The sequence below is a fragment of the Ahaetulla prasina genome, chromosome 3 (assembly GCF_028640845.1).
Source record: "Ahaetulla prasina isolate Xishuangbanna chromosome 3, ASM2864084v1, whole genome shotgun sequence".
Lineage (NCBI taxonomy): Eukaryota > Metazoa > Chordata > Lepidosauria > Squamata > Colubridae > Ahaetulla > Ahaetulla prasina.
Window position 1 is genome coordinate 126241105 of NC_080541.1, and position 22113 is coordinate 126263217.

General features: G+C 35.8%; 2 protein-coding genes across 3 annotated transcripts in view; one reads left to right on the forward strand and one right to left on the reverse strand.

Annotated features, from left to right (window-relative positions):
* Positions 1 to 22113, reverse strand: part of RNASEL (ribonuclease L) — a 107707-nt gene that overhangs the window by 18558 nt on the left and 67036 nt on the right. The window lies entirely within an intron of this gene.
* Positions 17378 to 22113, forward strand: part of RGSL1 (regulator of G protein signaling like 1) — a 41719-nt gene continuing 36983 nt past the window's right edge. Inside the window, exons 1-3 of the mRNA XM_058174687.1 lie at positions 17378 to 17477; positions 18831 to 18913; positions 21352 to 21426. Of these exons, the coding sequence (XP_058030670.1) occupies positions 17378 to 17477; positions 18831 to 18913; positions 21352 to 21426 (258 nt within the window). The remainder of the gene's footprint in view (positions 17478 to 18830; positions 18914 to 21351; positions 21427 to 22113) is intronic.

Consider the following 22113-nt stretch of genomic DNA (forward strand, 5'->3'; position numbering starts at 1 on the left):
ATGGCTTGGCAGTCATGTGACTGGGTGAGAGTGGCTTGGCAGTTGTGTGACTGGGTGGGCGTGGCCAATAACAATAAATAATAAAAATAATAAACAAAGTATACAAAACAATAAGAGGTACCAAAAACCAACTTTCACACACTTTACACCCACACAACACAACACAACTGACTCACACACAATGTAAAAGAAGCTGCACTTCACCCAAAATGGCCCCTGCAACAAGCAGGAACCTCACACAGCCACAAAAAGCTCAAAAACCAACTTTCACACTTTACACACACACACCACACAACACAATACAACTGACTCTCTCTCTCTCACACACACATACACACACACACAAAATGCCACATACAGCTTTGTGAGATTTTGTGTTTTTGTGTAGTTAGAGTGAAACACTACAGAAACACACCAAATCTCAGAAAGCTGCACAAATATTTTATTTTATTATTTTATTTTATTTATATTTTTTAGATCAGGGATCTCCAACCTTAGTAACTTTAAGGTTTGTAGACTTCAACTCCCAGAGTTCCAGGAAAGCTAGCTGGGGAACTCTGGGAGTTTAAGTCCACAAGCCTTAAAGTTACTAAGGTTGGAGAGCCCTGTTTTAGATAAAAGCAGCTAAATTTAAAACTTCAACTTTTAATTGCTGTCTAAAAACCCAACTCCTTAAAAAAAACCCAATTAACTATTTTTTAATAGTTTATTTACCCAATTGAGGCAGGCTGATTAAGTTGCTGACCGAGGAGATGGATTGCAGGCAGGCAGATTCAGTTGCTAGCTGATGTAACTGATTGCAGAAGCCGAAAGAAAGCATGGCTTTGCAAGCCCGAAAGGAGCAATAATTAGGTAAGTGGGGGAGGAGGTGATTGGGTGGGCATGGGTGGGGACTATTGTAAGAGGTTGTAAAAAAGTGATTTTAAAAGCCTGTGATGATCAGGAAATTCATCTGGGATCGCCAGAGGGGAAAAAGATTTTAAAAGGCTCCTCTGACGATCCCATGAGGCTTGCCTCATGGCAGCCCAGAACCTCTTAAAAGGATTTTTTCTACAAGCTCTTCAGCTGAAGACCTTGTAGAAAACATGTTTTTTAAAGGTTCTGGTAATCAGGCAATTCATGTCGTTTTTACAACCTCTTTGGCCAAGGGAACCAGTTTGGGGGCGTGGCCAGCTGGGCATTGTTACTGGTTTTGTGAACTTGGCCAGATTTTTGCCAGCGGTTCTTAAGAACCGGTCAGAACCCGTAGCAACCCACCAGTGGCATAGAAGATTACTACTACTGGAGGGCCATGATCTCCAATTAGGGTGGCATGCCTTTCTATGCTATGGAAGGAGTACACTATACACATATTTTCAGACAGGAATGCTTTACTTTTGGCATGGGAGAAAATTAAATCACAAAACTATAGGAAAATACCAGTCTGGCTTTCTACAATGGAAACATTGATACATCCAAATATTGTTAACATGGAAAAAAATGTGTTCTACAAAGACATTTTAAATGAGAAAGGGGAACTTAAAACCTGACAGGAACTACAAAACCAAAGGGTGGCTTTAGCATTGTGGCCATACCTGCAAATACAATCGAGATAGGAGGAAGATGAGAAAACACGGGGTTTCTATAAAGAACCAACAACGCTTGATAAGATATTATTAGGGACAGATGAAAAATTGATAAGAAAGCTATATAATTACCTACTAAACTTTAAAATAGAAGATGAACAAGTAAAAGAAACAATGATAGTATGGGCAAAAAACTTCGGCTATACTATAGAAGTAGATCAATGGCAAAAAAATTGGGATAAAAATTATAAACTGACAATGGCTACAGAATATAAAGACAATCTTTATAAAATGTTTTATACGTAGCATTTGCCACCGGCAAGACTAGCAAAAATGTTTAACAACATGTCCGGAAATGTAATCAAACTCCAGATACTTATTATCATATGTGGTGGACATGTATGAAAGCAAAAAAAAATTGGACGAAAATACACACATGGCTGGAAAAGATGATTATGCAGCATATAGATTTAAAACCAGAAATATTTTTGTTAGGTATAATACCAGAAAGTATTATGCATGTATTAACAGCAGTGAGAATTGTACTTGCACAATATTGGAAACGTGATCAAATGAAAACATAATTCGGAAAATATCGGACTGTGCAGAGATAGATAGATTGACATTGAAAATAAAAGATAAAGGAGATGCAGAGTACTATTCAGTGTGGAATCAATGGTTAGAGATAAGAGATAGAAATTAGAGGTTTAGAGGTAGAAAGAAAGATTATTGTTATATGTAAGTAAAATATTAATGTTGTTTATAAGCATGCTAGTACAATTAATATGATCATAAATAAGCTAATATAATTATATAAATATAATTGTAATTATTAGGTGTATTATCATTATTACTATCAGTATATCTGTTTTTTTTTCCTTCTTTTGTAAACGAAATGCCCGGACAATACAGTTTTCAAAATATTTATATATAAATTAACAAACTTGATTTAAAAAAAAATCTCAGTGGCAGTTTTCCAAGGCTAAAATGGCAATATATGCACTGCAGCACATCAAGCTATTATTCTAACTCATTCACCCTTGTCTTCTCCTGACAAAAACTGTAATGGAATTAACTAATCATGAGAAAAGTCTGTCAGATAACTAGCACTTCATAACACTGAGTGAAAAATGCTTGGGCAAAATAAGTACAGTCTTCAAATAAGCTAGTAGGATTCATCTTGGATTAAGAAATGGGACAGAAGGAATGCAAAGAACTGTGGAATTGAAGATGTAAAGTATGTAGACAATATTATGAGAATAGGCTTGTCAGGACTTATTTAATTGGTTACCTCTGGATGATCAGCTTCAGAACTTTAAGTTAGTATAAAATTCTTAGGTGTTCTTTTTAAAAAATTATCAATGTAAAGTGACTGATAAAGGAAGCTTTGAGAGAGAAGTCAGGTTTCAAATTAATGTGAATTATAGAAATCAATTTAGTCTGTAATGCACCCTTCTGAATATTCATTATTCACCATCCCCCTTGAATTCAATGAATATAAGATTTCAAATTGCCATTTTAATGAAGATTACACAATATTAAATGAATAAACGAAGTCCATTCAGAACATAAAACTGTAATAGAAATGTTGTGAATATTGGAATTCCATTAATGGACCAGAGGGAGAGTTGTTTCAAGCATAAAGAACACTTTGTCATTTTAGAAAGAAACATTTTGCTTTGATTTTTCAGAGGTAGAAAATGTAAAAATAAAACCAAGTTCAGTTTTGTCTGAAAGATGCCTGCCATTTTTCATTTTCCTCTTCTTCTAGACTGATTATTCAGAATTCAGTTGCAGAAATTGAAGTATGATACAAAAGAAATGGCTAGAGTCTATGTTAAATATTCCTGTTCCTATTATAAGATCAAAAATCACAGAGAAGAAAATTATATTTCAATTTATTAAGATGATCTACATTGGGTTGCTAATTGTAAATCTTTGCTTAATACATGAAACTTAGTTTGCATTGATGTGACTCTATGCTCTTTTTTTAAAAAAAAATCTTCCTCTGGAGGCCTGAATGTGACCAAATGGAGTGAAAAAGGAGTCTGGAAAACTCACATCAGACCCAGCTGAGAACAATGAGTCTTAAACATTAAAGGAAAATAACAGAACATTATGTAGAAAGAAATATAACTATGGGGTTGAGAAAAAATATTTGTAAATTGTCTGGAAATGCAGGGGAATCTAATTAATTTGCCCATTCAAAGAGGAAAAAAATACATAATCAGGCAGATGTTTGGTAAGGGCTAGCTGTCAACCTTGAAACAAAACCTTTGGGAAAATACTGGAAAAAGAGGAGGACAAAATGCAACCAGGTCTCGAGTAAGAGCTGCTGGTCAGAAGAATTAAAAGAAATGTATTAATCTAGCCAAAAATAAAAAGATATCCAGATTTTTATTTTATTTTTCCAAAGCTAGTAGGCTAAAAGACTTCTCAGAATTTTGTTTAAAGTTAAAGGAAAATTAGAGTGGGAAGGAGAGTCCCTTTTGCCCTTTAAACTCCCCACCTCCACCCCCGGTGACTTATGCACGAAAACACTGGCAATTTATGACCTGATTTTAGGACATGGATGAGAAAGAATGACATTTATTTCCAGACTGAAATTCTAATTCCAGTTAGGGATTGCTGAGAGTCAGCACCATGGAGAACTCCCTCAGTTCAAGTTTACACTTCCAAAATAGGAATTGTCTAACAAATACTTGGTATAAACTCATAAATTATGTATCTTAAAAAAAAACAACCTCTGAATTCTTCTACAACAGGGATGTCTAACTCAAGGCCTGCAAGCCAGATCCGACCCATGAGGGTCAGCCTGGAAATAGCAAAGGACCGGTCCGTAGTGCCTCTGCTAGCGAAAATGGGATGTGCCTGTTTTTAGCCTGGATGTACAAAATCCTGCAGCAAACAAAATTCCCTCACTAACCATCTTTCCAGCTCCGTGCTCCGGCATGCAGGGCAATAAAATACATGTGACTACCAGTAAAAAAAAAAGTTCAGTCAGACCATACTTCACGAGATCTTTTTTTCCTGAGAAGTTGGAAGGTCTGATTGCATTTTTTAAAAAACTGGTAGTCACATGGTCTTCTTTTGTTGCCTTGCACAATCAGGAGAACAGAGCTGGAAAGCAGGTTAGTGAGGGAGTTCTGGTTGCTCTGGGATGGGGTGGAAGCAGGGGTGGGTTCTACTTACCTTTACTACCGGTTCGCATCGTGCCTGAGCGCACACGCTTGCTCCGCTCGCATGCATGCTCTTCTGAGCATACGCAGAAGGTTCTGTGCATGTGCAGAAGAGTTTTGATGACGTTTGGGTCAGTGGGTGGAGCCTCCCGCTGGTTTTACTACTGGTTCTATAGAACCAATCCGAACCCGGGGCAATCCACCACTGGGTGGAAGTGAGGATTTTGCATTATGATTCCCCTGGAATGGGGTGGGAGTGAGGATTTTGCAATATGATTGCTCATAAGTAAATAAAAACCAGTAAAAGAAGAATGGAAAAATCCCTATCTGTAAGTCAGCGTTTTTCAGTCTTGGCAAGTTTAAGATGGGCAAACTTCGTGCTGCCTGGGGAATTCTGGGAATTGAAGTCCATGCACCTTAAGGTTGCCAAAGTTGAGAAGCATGGGTCTGCACTACAGTTTAGGATTTTCCATTCCTGCTTTATTTAGAGTTTGGTGCAATTAAATAAATCAGGTGTGGTGTCCTTAACAAATAGTGATTAAAGCTATATGAACCATTACTAGACTTTTTGTGAGAAACTGAAATTAAAAGTTGATCTGGGGCTTTGATGATTAGATTTGGGATTATGGAAATAATGTAGACAAATGTTAATCTTAGAGTAAGAGTTTGATGTATTTTTTACTTATATCTGTACCAAAGAAAGTTGGAAGTCATTCTTTTTTGGTTTTCCTTCTTTTCCTCTTTCTTTCTTGCACTTTCACTCTTTTTCTTTCCTGAGCCTTTTCTTTTTTTCAAATCTGTTTATTTGTTTATCCCTTAGCTTTGTATTTTTTTGATGTATGAAGGATCAAAGACTCAGCCATTATAATTCTACATTCCTTATTTACAGAAATCATATCAAAATTTAGAATGAAATCTACTGGGAGCCATCTCTTATAAGGCAGGCTCTGAGTAGCCAAAAAGTGTTTATCAATAGAAGAGAATATTTGTAGCTCAGGGTTGAACTGTGGGGTCCTTGGTGCTCTCTGAGCTTGATAGTTTTCTTGTAGATGTTTCATTACCAAACTAGGTAACTTCATCAGTACTAGAAGGGAGTGGAGTTTGCTCTTATTTTCATATACTAGTGGTTTACCCTGTCAGCGTTGATCAGTTGCTTCACAAAAAGTGTTTTGATTAGTGCTGGGTCTCTACAGCCTCAGGCAGAGAAAGGCTGTTCTGCACCTCTCCCTCAAATGTTCTTTAAAATACAGAGTTTCTCAGCATTCCTTTAGGAACCTCCAACAATGCAAAATGTGATTACTCATCCTAAAATGAATCCTCGTTACCTGGAGCTTCAAAATTTGCTGTTTGCTGGAAAGGTGTGTAGCTAAAAGTTAGTCTATATTTAGTCTGACTTTGGGGATATTTCTTCATAACCAAACAAAAGTGTATTTTCTATGGCAGGTCACACCCCTTGCTTGCTGGATCTGGCTGTCACAAAGCAAAGCCCACATTTTGTAATTAAGCCCCGTACCTCGTTTTGGCTGGCAGAGTGCTGCAGGAGGCTGAATCTGTTTAAGATCCCAGATCGTTTACCTCTCTTCCGTCGCTTTCGTTGTTTTTTTTTTTTTGGTAATCCATGGCTCCGTGGGAATTGCCTCCTCCTGTATTAGAATCTCCTCCGTGTTTGTAAAGACAGGTGGGGGTGAGATCAAAGAAAGCTGCTCCTTAAAGAAATGTTCCTTAATTTTTAGCAGATGGTCTCGTGAGTAGGAAATCCGTAGTGAGTCACAGAGAACAATTAGAAATAAAGAAACAAAAGGGGCGTGGCCATGACCGTGGTGGGGTAAGGACCTTTCCTTCACTTCACAGGGCTTATTAATGAAGATTTATGAGAATTTATGCCGTTTGGAATGCACTGTTATGGATGAAAGTTAATAAATCATGAACTGAAAGTGTTAACAGCCCAGCAGATTGAATTTAAAACTGGTAGGTCATCTGAAACGGCTTGAATTAAGGAGTTTCTACAGCGTGGGATGACCGAGCCAGCAGACAAGATAAGTTGGAATAAATTGCTGTGTTTTGTTTTTCCAAAATTAACTATCGTGTTCTGTGTTAAAAAAAATTTTTCTATTGCTAAGGCTAAGGAGTGAATATTAAGGACTGAATTTGAAAATGAGAAGAATTTTTTTTTTTGAGCCTTCCGGAAGTTCAGCCAAGAAGAATTTAATTGAAGAGAAGAGAAACTGACTTTTTATTGGATTGTTTGGCAGTAAGAGGATTTTACTGAGCTAATTTTTTCTTTATTTTTTTTTCTCTTGAGAGCAAATTAATAGCTTGTTTATATTACAGAAAAAAAAAAAAAGGATTTTGCTTCGTTTAAGTTGGTTTGTCTTCCTTTCTGCTTTGCTGACGTGGAGGAAAAATGGCACTGATTAATGTTAGCTGTGAAGTTTTGTGTTTCTTTGTGGAGTATCCTTGAACTTGAGAGATAACAGTGCAAATAAGCCGCTTCGCTTCAATTAAAAGACACTCGTCCTTTGATCTTCACTAAGACCCTCTGTAAAATTGGTTTGGAATCCTAGTTTGGGAAATTTTTTGGTTTTTTTCAAAATGACTCAACAACTTTCAGAAACGCAGCAATTTGCTGCAGCTTTAAATAAAATTGGGGAAAAAATAGCAGGACTATCAGAGCGTATAGATAATTTGACATTGAAACTGACATCTGAAATGCAGAATTTAAAGCAAGAGATGAATGAAAACTTTGCAAAACAAAAAGAGGAAATGATAATGATTAAAGATGAAATGGAGCAGATGCATGTGCATGAGGTAAAAGTAGATCGGCAAATTGGCAAAATATTTTATAAAAATGAGCAGCAAGATAAGAGAATCTGTCTTTTGGAAGAAGAGATGAGGAAATATAATTTGGTTATCAGAGGAATCTCGGAAGGGAGGATAAATTGAAACAGCGGGTTCTGAAATGGATTAATGATTTGGATACGCAACTTACGTTCACAATAGCAGACCTGGCAAGTGTTTTTAGAATTGGATATAGAAGGCAAAATGGTTCTAACAGGAATGTGCTTGTCAGGTTCGCAAATCTTGGTGATAAGTTGGAAGTTATGGCCAAGGTGAGAGAGTTGGGAGATGCTTTGAAGTTTGAAGGGAAGACTATTCAAGTCTTCCCGGATATATCAAGAGAAGAAAGGGCATGGAGATTTTTTTTAAAACCAATTACAAAAGTTTTGAGGGATAATGGAATTAAATACAATTGGAGGCCACCACAACAATTGAAATTTTTTTATAAAGGAAGGATGCGTACAATCACCCCAGATATAGATGCATTATTATATTTACGGAGCTTGGACTGATTGAGATGGAGGATTTAATGGAGATAAAAGATCAAATGCTTCAGATGGGTGGAACATACGTGGAAACATCAATCCCAGAAGAAGAAAAAGGGGCTATTGGAGGCAAGACTCAAAGGGTTAAAGAGGAAAGAAATATCACCTGTGTTGGTTGAACAGAAGAAGAGTCGTGAGGATACAGCAGGAGAAGAAGCAGATAAGAGTCTTGGAAAATACGAAGCTGAATGCTGGTCATCGCTATCTTTTTTTTGAGAGATAAATTTAAATAGACAGCCCGAAAGAAGCGGCCCGGGCATTGGCACGTCCCTCTCCCCATTCTCTTTATAGAGGCGAAACCGATGAGGATGTGGGGAAGAAGATTGTTTGTACTTTATTGTTTGTTTGTTTTGTTTTTTTCTGTTTTCTTATTGTTGTTTATATGTTAAATATGGTAGTTTAATGTCGGTGGGGGGCACAGAAAGGAAGATGCGGGGATAGGATTAAAAAATTTATATTTTAAATGGGAGTTATAAAAATAATGTCATGGAATGTGAAGGGTACAGGGAATCAGATTAAAAGAAGAAGATTGGAGCTTAAGATTAAAAGGGATTTACCAGACATTTTATTTTTACAAGAAACCCATCAGAAATCTGAAGATTCAAATAGAATGTATATAAAAGGTATGCAAATATATGAAAAAGCATTTGGAACTTCAAAAGCTAGAGGAGTTGCAACACTGATATCAGATAGGGTGTACTTTGAAAAACATAAGGTAATTTTGGATGAAGATGGAAGATATGTAATAATTGTTGGAAATCTTAATGAGGAAAAAGTGACACTTGTTAATTTATATTTACCGAATGAAAAACAAAGAGAATTTCTTGAAAAAATAACAAAAATTTTGGAGAATGAAAGTGTAGGAAAGTAATTGTGGCTGGGGATTTTAATTTAATCAGAGATAAAATAGACAGTACTAATCCCACCCGCTGTGGAGGAGCAAATAAAATGGGGATTTTAAATATGTGGATGCTTCGAAACGGCGTGGTTGATGTGTGGAGAGAGGTTAAAGGAATTGAGAGAGTATACACTTTTTCTCTAAGATATATAATACATATTCTAGAATTGATTATATTTTTCTTTCTAAAGATTTGTTGAATAATGTGGATAAGGTAGATGTGGAATTTAAAGATTCTGATCATGCAGAAGTTATGGTGGACTTAGATTTTAATTTTGAGAAAAAGAAGCTATTGGAGATATGACGAGAAATTGTATAAAATGAAAAGGATAAAAATGGATACTTAAAAATTGGAGGAAAGTTGGAGATTAAATGATAACGGGAGGTTAAATTTGAAATTGTTTGGGATGCGATGAAAGCGGTGTTTAGAGGAGAGTATTAAATTATCAAGTAGGAAATATAAAATTATAAAATTAAAATGGAAAGAGATAAAAATCAGATTAAAGAATTGGAAAATCAATTTTGCTTACTAAAGAAAAAAATTCTTCAGGAGCTTAATATGTTAAGAAATAAAATGATAGAAGAAGATACAGAGTTAGTAAAAAGAAATTTGAGATTTTTAAATAGGAATTTTTTTGAATTTAGTAATAGAAATTCTAAATTATTGGCAAAGATGGCGAAAGATAAAAGAGAGAAGAGAGAAATTGGAGTTTTGATAGATGATAGAGGTATAAGATGTTATAAAAAATTAGAGAAATGTGAAGTGGTTAGAATTTTTTTTCAGAATCTATATTCAAAGAAACCAATTAATCAGGGAAAATTGCAAAGCTATTTAGAAAAGTATGTGGTGAAAATTGATCAAACATATAAGGAATTGATGGAAGAAGATATAACACAAAATGAGATTATTGGAATAATACAAAAATTAAAATTAGGGAAAGCTCCAGGTGAGGATGAATTACCTGTTGAGTTTTATAAAGAATTTAAAGAATTAATAATACCAAGATTGCAAAAATTATTCAATGGAATATTACATGGTGGGGAAGTACCTTCGTCATGGAATAGAACGGTGATATCCCTAATTCCTAAACCAGATAAAGATTTAGAAAGGATTGAGTCCTATCGGCCCATTTCTTTAATTAATCAGGATGCAAAGATATTTACTGCTATTATAAGTAATAGATTAAATAGATTTATAGATAGATATATAAGTTATAATCAAGTAGGTTTTGTGAAGGGTAGATACATGAGTGATATTGTTAGAAGAGTATTAAATATTATAGATGTAGCTGAATATAATGGTGATAAAATTGGTATAGTATCATTGGATATTTTAAAGCTTTTGATTCTGTACAATGGGAAACTATTAAAGTAATTGTGGAGGCTTTAGGCTTTGGTAATATGTTTATACATGTTATTTCAATATTGTACCAAAAGAGCAGTGCAAGAGTGAAGGTGAATGGAATATTAACTGAAGAGATAAAATTAGAAGCTGGTACGAGACAAGGATGTCCCTGTCCCCAACATTATTTTTATTGGCTATGGAAATATTGACAAAATGATAGAAAAGATGAAGAATTAGAAGGATATAAGGGTATAAGATAAATTTGTATGGATGATACTTTAATTATTTTGAAAATGTAGAGAAAGATCTGAAAAGATATATAAGCATTTGATAGAATTTGAGGAAATGACAGGATTGAAAGTAAATTGGTCAAAGTCAGAATTATTGATGGATAGTAATGGTAATGAGTCTGAGAATATGCAAGAGCAATTTGGGATAAGGATTAAAACACATTGAAATATTTGGGTATAGTGCTTTCACTTAAGGTTAAAGAATTGAAAAAACTTAATTATGATGTGGTGATTAACGAAATTGAGAAGAAGATAGATAAATATAAAATTTTAAAGTTGTCTTGGTTTGGTAGAATTGCAATGTGTAAGATGATGTTGCTGCCCAAGTTCAACTTTTTATTCGAGATGCTACCACTAAATTTGACAGAGAAAGATATTGAAGGATATCAGAAAAAACTGGATAAATTTTGCAATGGTGGCAAAAGACCTAGATTAGTGAAGAAAATGTGGTATCAAAATCAAAAGGAAGGTGGATTAGGAATCCCCAAATTATTTAATTATTACTGTGCGTATGGTATCCGGATAGTGGTAAAAATACTTAAAGGTGAAGATAACTATTGGAGAGACTTAGAGTTAAGGGATATAGAGAAATTTGGATCAAGGTGGTTTTTAGATAAAGCAAATTTAAAATGTGTAAGTAGAAGTTATTGGTTAAAGGATTAAGTAAAATGTGGAACAAATTTGTTAAAATTTTAAAGTTGTCTTGGTTTGGTAGAATTGCAATGTGTAAGATGATGTTGCTGCCCAAGTTCAACTTTTTATTCGAGATGCTACCACTAAATTTGACAGAGAAAGATATTGAAGGATATCAGAAAAAACTGGATAAATTTTGCAATGGTGGCAAAAGACCTAGATTAGTGAAGAAAATGTGGTATCAAAATCAAAAGGAAGGTGGATTAGGAATCCCCAAATTATTTAATTATTACTGTGCGTATGGTATCCGGATAGTGGTAAAAATACTTAAAGGTGAAGATAACTATTGGAGAGACTTAGAGTTAAGGGATATAGAGAAATTTGGATCAAGGTGGTTTTTAGATAAAGCAAATTTAAAATGTGTAAGTAGAAGTTATTGGTTAAAGGATTAAGTAAAAATGTGGAACAAATTTGTTAAAATTTTAAAGTTGTCTTGGTTTGGTAGAATTGCAATGTGTAAGATGATGTTGCTGCCCAAGTTCAACTTTTTATTCGAGATGCTACCACTAAATTTGACAGAGAAAGATATTGAAGGATATCAGAAAAAACTGGATAAATTTTGCAATGGTGGCAAAAGACCTAGATTAGTGAAGAAAATGTGGTATCAAAATCAAAAGGAAGGTGGATTAGGAATCCCCAAATTATTTAATTATTACTGTGCGTATGGTATCCGGATAGTGGTAAAAATACTTAAAGGTGAAGATAACTATTGGAGAGACTTAGAGTTAAGGGATATAGAAATTTGGATCAAGGTGGTTTTAGATAAAGCAAATTTAAAATGTGTAAGTAGAAGTTATTGGTTAAAGGATTAAGTAAAAATGTGGAACAAATTTGTTAAAATTTTAAAGTTGTCTTGGTTTGGTAGAATTGCAATGTGTAAGATGATGTTGCTGCCCAAGTTCAACTTTTTATTCGAGATGCTACCACTAAATTTGACAGAGAAAGATATTGAAGGATATCAGAAAAACTGGATAAATTTTGCAATGGTGGCAAAAGACCTAGATTAGTGAAGAAAATGTGGTATCAAAATCAAAAGGAAGGCGGATTAGGAATCCCCAAATTATTTAATTATTACTGTGCGTATGGTATCCGGATAGTGGTAAAAATACTTAAAGGTGAAGATAACTATTGGAGAGACTTAGAGTTAAGGGATATAGAAATTTGGATCAAGGTGGTTTTAGATAAAGCAAATTTAAAATGTGTAAGTAGAAGTTATTGGTTAAAGGATTAAGTAAAAATGTGGAACAAATTTGTTAAAATTTTAATTCGGATATAATCTTTTGGGGAGACAACTGAATTTGAATATTTAGTATCTCGGATTATGAAAGATGAAATATTTACAGACCCCTCGCATCCTGGACATAAACTGTTTCAACTCCTACCTCAAAACGACGCTATAGAGCCCTGCACACCAGAACAACTAGACACAAGAACAGTTTTTCCCCAAGGCCATCACTCTGCTAAACAAATAATTCCCTCAACACTGTCAGACTATTTACTGAATCTGCACTACTATTAATCTTCTCATAGTTCCCATCACCAATCTCTTTCCATTTATGACTGTATGACTATAACTTGTTGCTGGCAATCCTTATGATTTATATTGATATATTGACCATCAATTGTGTTGTAAATGTTGTACCTTGATGAACGTATCTTTATTTTATGTACACTGAGAGCATATGCACCAAGACAAATTCCTTGTGTGTCCAATCACACTTGGCCAATAAAAATTCTATTCTATTCTATTCTATTCTATTCTATTCTATTCTATTCTATTCTATTCTATTCTATTCTATTCTATTCTATTCTATTCTATTCTATTCTATTCTATTCTATTCTATTCTATTCTATTCTATTCTATTCTATTTTATTCTATTCTATTCTATTCTATTCTATTCTATTCTATTCTATTCTATTCTATTCTATTCTATTCTATTCTATTCTATTCTATTCTATTCTATTCTATTCTATTCTATTCTATTCTATTCTATTCTATTCTATTCTATTCTATTCTATTCTATTCTATTCTATTCTATTCTATTCTATTCTATTCTATTCTACTCCTATTCTATTCTATTCTATTCTATTCTATTCTATTCTATTCTATTCTATTCTATTCTATTCTATTCTATTCTATTCTATTCTATTCTATTCTGATTAGTGCTGGGTCTCTACAGCCTCAGGCAGAGAAAGGCTGTTCTGCACCTCTCCCTCAAATGTTCTTTAAAATACAGAGTTTCTCAGCATTCCTTTAGGAACCTCCAACAATGCAAAATGTGATTACTCATCCTAAAATGAATCTTTGTTACCTGGAGCTTCAAAATTTGCTGTTTGCTGGGAAGGTGTGTAGCTAAAAGTTAGTCTACATTTAGTCTGACTTTGGGGATATTTCTTCATAACCAAACAAAAGTGTATTTTCTATGGCAGGTCACACCCCTTGCTTGCTGGATCTGGCTGTCACAAAGCAAAGCCCACATTTTGTAATTAAGTCCCGTGCCTCGTTTTGGCTGGCAGAGTGCTGCAGGAGGCTGAATCTGTTTAAGATCCCAGATCGTTTACCTCTCTTCCGTCGCTTTCGTTGTTTGTTTGTTTTGGTAATCCATGGCTCCGTGGGAATTGCCTCCTCCTGTATTAGAATCTCCTCCGTGTTTGTAAAGACAGGTGGGGGTGAGATCAAAGAAAGCTGCTCCTTAAAGAAATGTTCCTTAATTTTTAGCAGATGGTCTCGTGAGTAGGAAATCCGTAGTGAGTCACAGAGAACAATTAGAAATAAAGAAACAATTAGAGAGCATTTCACCGAGGCAGCCTTCATCAGCGCCATCTTGGGGAAAAAAAAAAAAAAGCTGCTGATTCAGTTCTATAGAGGAATTATTGAGTCTGTCATTTGCACCTCTATAACTGTCTGGTTCGGTTCTGCAACCCAACAAGAAAAACACAGACTTCAGAGGATAATTAGAACTGCAGAAAAAATAATTGCTACCAACCTGCCTTCCATTGAGGACCTGTATACTGCACGAATCAAGAAGAAGGCTGTGAAAATATTTACAGACCCCTCGCATCCTGGACATAAACTGTTTCAACTCCTACCCTCAAAACGACGCTATAGAGCACTGCACACCAGAACAACTAGACACAAGAACAGTTTTTTCCCGAAGGCCATCACTCTGCTAAACAAATAATTCCCTCAACACTGTCAGACTATTTACTGAATCTGCACTACTATTAATCTTCTCATAGTTCCCATCACCAATCTCTTTCCATTTATGACTGTATGACTATAACTTGTTGCTGGCAATCCTTATGATTTATATTGATATATTGACCATCAATTGTGTTGTAAATGTTGTACCTTGATGAACGTATCTTTTATTTTATGTACACTGAGAGCATATGCACCAAGACAAATTCCTTGTGTGTCCAATCACACTTGGCTAATAAAAATTCTATTCTATTCTATTCTATTCTATTCTGAATGCTGTCATGCCCACCCTGGCCACGCCCACCCTGGCCACGCCCCCAGCCCTCCGAGATCAAACACAACCTGCTCGATGACATCTAATGAATCATTAGGTTATTTATATTCAAAGTAACAGCTTGCTTTTTTCCTGAGGCTGACTTTTGGTAGCTCAGTCTTAGATTTTATCCATAGTAAATAATCTGAGGGTTAAATGAAAACTAATACCTCCACAGCCATAACTTTGGTTTTAATAGGGAAATAAATGAAACAGGAAAATAATCCTGGAAATGAGCTCTTTTCTAGAATTTACATCTCTGTGTAATCACTATCTTTGCTATACACCACTACCAAAAATGGACAAGATTCTTAAAGCTGGCACCCGAAGAACTATACATTTTACAAGTTAAAGTTGTTATATTAGTGGCATTTAACTCCCACTATAACAGTAGGAGTAACAGCCTTCTTGCACATTTTTAGTGAAATTAGTATTATTACAACCAAAGATTTGAATGTTTGAATGTTTCTCAGAACAGGGTTTATTATATCCCTTTATGCAACACAAAATAAAAAGCTGAATGTCTATTTGCTATTGGTAATAAACCAATTATTGCTCAACATTGGAAATTTCTTGAACATTTAACAATGTTTAAATGGTTTGTGGATCAAAAAGCTTTCCCAAATTTTTTATTAGAAAAAACACTCTATTGGGAAAAAAAATCTTATAATGATGAATTTCCAAAGGCAAGAATCACACTTTTATCATGCTTAGACAGATTATATTCATTACGTCAATTGCAACAATATGATTTTGTTAACTTTTATAATATGTGGCAATTAAGAACAACTTTAAGATTTTTTGGTAACTGCCTTCTACTTTTTATACAATTTTTTGTGTTTCTCCTAATAATACTGTATATTCTTTGTGTAGTCATTTCTCTCTTTGAGTAAACTACTGTTCAATAAATAATAGTAATAGTTCACTTAAAAAATACATGCTTGAGTAGTGTGGTGTATAACAGAAGAGCAATCCATTCTTGAACTGAACTCTAGACATTGGACCCTACTGTATTATTTCTTGGAAGTCTATTGGAATGAGGTAGAGGAACTGTGGTCTTTCTTTGCAGCAGAGTGAAAAGAGTAGTTAAATGAAAATAAAGCTCAGAATTACCAGAAATGGTTGAAAGGCACATACTGAAATCATCGTTATCATATGGGCCCAAACAGTTTATTGATCTTCCAGTTTTGGCCCAGCAAAATGTGATCTAGCACCTCTTGAGAAGCATAGACACACACACACAGGAAGGAAAAAGCGGGTGTTAGTTCCTTTGTGGTGTTTATCAAGAATGGTACTTATTTATGACACTCTGTCATGGCAAGAAATATTTGCAGAACTAAAGGAACAGAAGGTGTAGGTTTCTCTCTAACACCAAAGTTGCTTTTTTCTTTCATTTCTCCTTGCATCAAGGTTTCATTCTTATGTTTACAGGTGAAATATTACTAAAGTTGGGTACATTATGACTCAGAAGTTTCACTGCCAGTACTGGGCAGAGAGCACAACTGATGGAAGATAATAGATTGTGTGCAGAAATTGAGAAGACCTTGAATCAAGAACAGCCTTTATCATAAACACCAAAAAAGGTTTATTTGGTAAGCTGCAAAGAAAAAGGTGGCACTTGAACTTCTGGGAGCTTAAATGATTATTCAACTTCCTACTTCTGTGTTATGGAAAATGAAAATCTTTAAGCAATGGCTCATGAACCAATCATTGGATGGCTCACTTTTGCTCTGTAAATACCAAATGGCAAAGAAAGGTTTAGTTTGCATAGATTAGAGGCAACCCTCTAGTACCAACCCTCTGGAAATTGAATCTCACATTTGGCAACTGCTGAAGCTTCCCTGATTTGACATGGCTGCCTCTTGCAGGAATCAAGTCCTATGCATGGGTCAGATCCAGGGTTTAAATTCTTGGACTTTTTCTCCTGCCACTTTAAATCAATGGAAATTTTGCCCATCCTTTTCCTTGTCATAAGGGTCTGCTCTGTGTTTCCCTAGAAGCTGCATCTGACGTAATAATTATATTGCCAACTTCACCCCTTATTGCTTTATACATTTAATTTATTCTTTTATTGCCTTTAAAATAGTGACAAAAAAGAAATGGGGAAAAAAAACCATAAGAATTTATGCATTGTAAAAGAAAAGAAAAAAATAGAAAGTAAAAAATATGACAAAGAAAAAATTATCATTTTAAGAAGAAATGGAACTCTATAAACAATTATCTAATGAATTATTATTCAAGCAGATAAGTATTTCTAATACATGTATAAAATTATCATTTTTTTAAAAAAACACCTACTGTATTCTGTGTGAACAAGTCCCATATTTCGTTATAGGTGTCCATACAAAATCTATGTCTATAGGCCATCCCGCATAGGAAGCATGTACATTCAGATCTCCAATCCATTGAGTGCCCCCAGAGTCATTATGTGAGGTGGGCAGCTATACAAATATGACAAATAAATATGAACCGCATAGAAAGTTCTCTACACAAAATGTAGGTTAACGAAATGAGATTTTTCAGCTATAGGGCATCATCTTCTCCTCTTACTCCACCTTGGGATCTCTATAGGGAGCTGCTCTCACAAAATGATGGATTAAGGCTGGTAGGTAAGAAGAGGAACTGTGTAAAAGAAAACTGTTGAAGTGGAATTGATATGACCTGAAAACATTTGGAGAGATCTTGATTGGAGGAAAGGGTCTTGGTGGAATGTGGAATCTGCTGGAACAACAAGAGATCTAATGCATTGTAACCTAACAGAATGCTCAGTAGGGAACAGTCTTCTTCAGGACAAGCTCAGCATGAATACAGCTAGTGAGTTGTCTGCTCTTCATATTCCTGTTCCACCTTTCTGCAAAGAGTCTCTAAGTGGCAATAGAAATCAATCTCTCTGTCGCTTGATTCTCAACAAATTGCAAAGATTTGGAATCAAGGATGGTTCCCACAATCAAAGATACGCCAGTCTTCTCAATTAATCAGCCCTCCCTCCCCCCAGAAGAGTACAGCTGTACTTTCCTAATTAACTTCTTATCAGTTAGCCATTTGCAAAAGGCTTGTATCAGTTTATCTTACCCACTACTACTGGTATATTCCTCTGCAATGAAGGCTGGAGAGTATAAGTCTTATTCTGAACACGAAAAGAGCCACCTCTGCCAAAACTAGGCAAAGATGATGGATACACAAACAAAGCGTAGGCAACAAATGTATGTTACTATAAGATGTAATAATAGATCATAGTTCCAGTTAATCTTGTGCAATCTTTTTCCTGACCTGTCTATCTTGCCTTTAAAGACAAACAGAACATAGAGTTTTTACCGCTTCCTAGGTTCCAGATGAGATAGACATACTAGTGGAACCTTCCAGGGTGTATTTCTGAAGATCAAATTGATACAACAGTAAATTTAGTCGAGGCCCTGCATGTACCATCTTTGAAAATTAAGCACATAGGTTTTAGTGGTATAGTCTAGTTCCGTGATGGCGAACCTTTGGCATGCGTTCCAAAGGTGGCACACAGAGCCCTCTCTGCGGGCATGCGAGCCGTCATCCCAGCTCAGCTCCATCACGCATGTGCGTGTGCCTCCTGCTGGCTGGCTGGTTTTTGGGACTCTGCTGGACATGCACAGGGGGTAGGGTGTATGCAGGAGCCGCGCATGTATGCATGGGGGGTGGGGCCCCTGCTGGGGAGTCATGCGCACATGCGGGGGCAGGGCACATGCAGTGAGGGGGGTTGTTGTGTGTACATGCAAAGGGGAGCAGGGTGCACAAGGGGGGTCGTGCACACATTGTATTATGGGTGTGTGCATACGCGCGCCCTTTCGGCACTCAGTGACGAAAAGGTTAGCCATCACTGGTCTAGTTTCTTTGTAGGAATATGAAAGCAAATATCCCAAGGGATGATAATATATCAGCTCCAGTTCACATTTTCTGCACATTAATGTCATAATAGTTTTTCCTCTTTTCAGAGTTGATTGGCAGCAAGCATTTGTCCGTTCTGCTAAAAGATGAAATATTTACAGACTTCTTCAACACATTCCTGAATCTTCCTGTAAGTTTCCCTCTTGAGTCAAGAACCATTTTCTGTATATGAACCAGTTATCAAAAACCTGTCACATTGGCCTACAGCGCTATGCAAATTTGGTAACCATGATCTGAATTATTTCTTTTTTCTTTTTCTAGTACTTTCAGTGAAGTGGTGATAACACAACATCAGACAGATGTACAGGATCACTGAGGAGAGATTCCAATGTTTTCTTCTCTAGGTTCAGACATATACTTGATCCCAGTGAAGACTTAATATATAGCTACTATTTTGGGATAAAACATATAGATAGATGGCACTAGATGGCAGCAAAAGTTAGAGATTTGATCCATTTTTTTTCAGGCCAGACTTGTTAAATGAAGTCAGTTTTAAGATGGGCTCCACTCATGGTGATTGCATGGACTCATCCACACAGCTTTATTAAGGGCAGGATGGAAGCAGTTTTTGTCATTTTTTTCTGGGATGTTTTCAGCTTCCCCATCTAGCTTACAGCTCTGGAATTTCCTGGAGGTCTCCCATCTGAATACAAACCATACCTTATTCTGCTTAGCTTCTGAGCCAAGGCTAAGTATGCCCAATATTGTTTAGCTTTACTCTAACAGAATTTTTGAAAAAATGAGGAACGATTGAATTTCTCAGAGGTTGAAGTTACTGAACCTGAGACCACATTTAATCCTTCTCAGAATGCATGCTCTTCTTTCTCCTGCATAACGGAAGTTGTTCAGTCATACAAAAAAAAAGAAAAAAAGCCATAATTTTGTGTCAAGCACTGTACGGGTTCTTACTCACATGGAGTATAACTGATGAGATTTTACATGTGGACAATACCAGGTTTGGGACAATGACAAATTCTTGCTCATTTTTCCATATTACTAAATCCACTACAAATATTGTATTTTTAAAGAAAGCATCCCATTCTGTTTTAAACGAGCCTTACATGATTGTTATTACCACATCTGTAATCCCACGTGATATATAGTATGACTGTCATATCTGGGCTGCAAAAATCCTAATGCCCACTAAAGGGCATCAGCCAGACAGTGAAAAAAGATACTGCACATAAAGATACACTTATGAAGGTGAGGCCTGATCCTAAGCACAGAATACTTTCAGCTGGGCATGTCCTCAGCAGCACAGCCGAGCCTTACCTCTGAGAAAGGGTCCTGAAATTGTTAACATCTTTAATCTCCTAGGCCTAATCTATTTTTCAGGCAATTAGCATGAATTACTAATTGCATTTCTGGAGGTAAGGTGTGGAGAGTGGGAATTTAACCATATGTCAACACTGTAATCCCAGTCCAGATTTTATCTTTTGGCACTGATGTTGTATCAAGAGAGTACCCAGAATCCCCAGTTCCATTCCACTGCACACAGAAGGGGGGTGGATATGATTGGATCTTGGTAAGGCTTCTTTTAATCTTGCTGGCTGAGGAATTCTGGAAGTTGAAGTCCACACAGCTTACAGATGCCGAAGTTGAGAAACATTGCTTTAAAAAATCAGTAAGTACTAATTACATCTATCTACACATCTACATCTATCTCTAGGCAGGACATGAAGATAATGTTTTGCTTTGATTCTTTTTACAATGTATTCAAGATATGCTTGAAGCAAGGCTCCATACAGAGTATACAGGTAGTCCTCAATTTACGACAGTTTGTTTAGTGACAATGACTGAAAAAATGGTTTATGATCATTTTTCACACTTAACGACTTGCAGCATCCCCATAGTCATGTGATCAGAATTTGGACTCCTGGCAACTGATACATATTTATGATTGTTTGCGGTGTCCTTGAGTCATGTGGTCACCTTTTGCAACTTTCTGACAAGCAAAGTCAATGGGGAAGCCAGATTCATGTAACAACCGTGTTGCTAAGTTAACAACTTCAGTGATTTGCTTAACCACTGTGGAAAGAAAGGTCCTAGAATGGAGCAAAATTCACTTAATAAATGTCTCATTTAGCAACAGAAATTTTAGCTCAATTGTGGTCTTAAATTAAGGACTACCTTCTTCTTCTTCCATTCTCCACATATGTTCTTTTGAGCAATGGGTTGTGTTTCAAAAAGTCCACTGAATAGAAAGAAAATAAGTGTGTCTATATCTATGGAAACTGAAATCTCTTTGTCTTTAATTTCTACTTGCTTAAGAACGATTGCCAATTTTCAACCCTGATTTTATTTGTTAAACATAGATTATTAATTACAGTCAAACAGAATGTGACCCGCTCCCAATGAGGTTGCCTCAGCATTAGCCAATACACTCAGTAATTATGATGAAGGGAGGTACAGCCCATCAATATCTGAGCCTAAATAACAGCTTTGCTAAGAAAGTCTTGCCTGTATACAGCTGGGTTCCTACACCATGCTAAGCCATAATATGGCTGGTTAGACATAGCAAGATGTGTGAATCTGGTTTATCTCCCTCTGCTTCGTCTCTCTCTGCAGGTGTTCGGTCAGACACCTCTTTTCATTTGCAGAACGCGTCAGTGGTACCTCTGGCCAGAATTACCATGCAACCAGGTATGATTTTTCAGTGTTGTAAAATTAGGCACTGGAGGATGGACGTCATTGATTTATTCCAAATCTGGGAAATATAGCATATTAAATGTAGCTTCAATACAGGCTTGCAGTCTAATCATTGTCATTACTAGAAATTCTTTTCCATAAGACTAAAGTACAAAAAATGTTTGAAAGCCCAAAGTATATTAAAAATGTCTCAGGACAAATCAAGACAGGAAAAAGATGCTTGACCAGAATATACTTATCTTTTATGATCAATTCTTTGAAGTATGTAATGTTTTATGGTGTGAATTGGAATTTGTAGCCACATATACTTATGCCTTATATCAACAACTTTGAGTAACCCAGAACAGTCTGCATGTAACAATTAGTGTTTTTCAACATAATGTCCAAAATTCTGTCTATTTATGTTGTCTTTTTAGGAGCAAATGAGACTCTGTGATTGTCCCAAGGGTGCTTTTTCAAAAGGCAACTGGATTTTGTTTTTCCTTGAAGACATTTTGCTTCTCATCCAAGAAGCTTCTTCAGTTCTGTGTGATTATTTCAGGGGTCATTGTCCTGTAGTTTATGGCTACAGAGACAGGACACCATTTGGTCTCCAGAAATCAGAATGGTCAGTCTAGCAGTAAACTAAAAGAAATAAAAGGAGGAGATAAGAGAAAAGAAAATAAGATGTATTAAATCTAG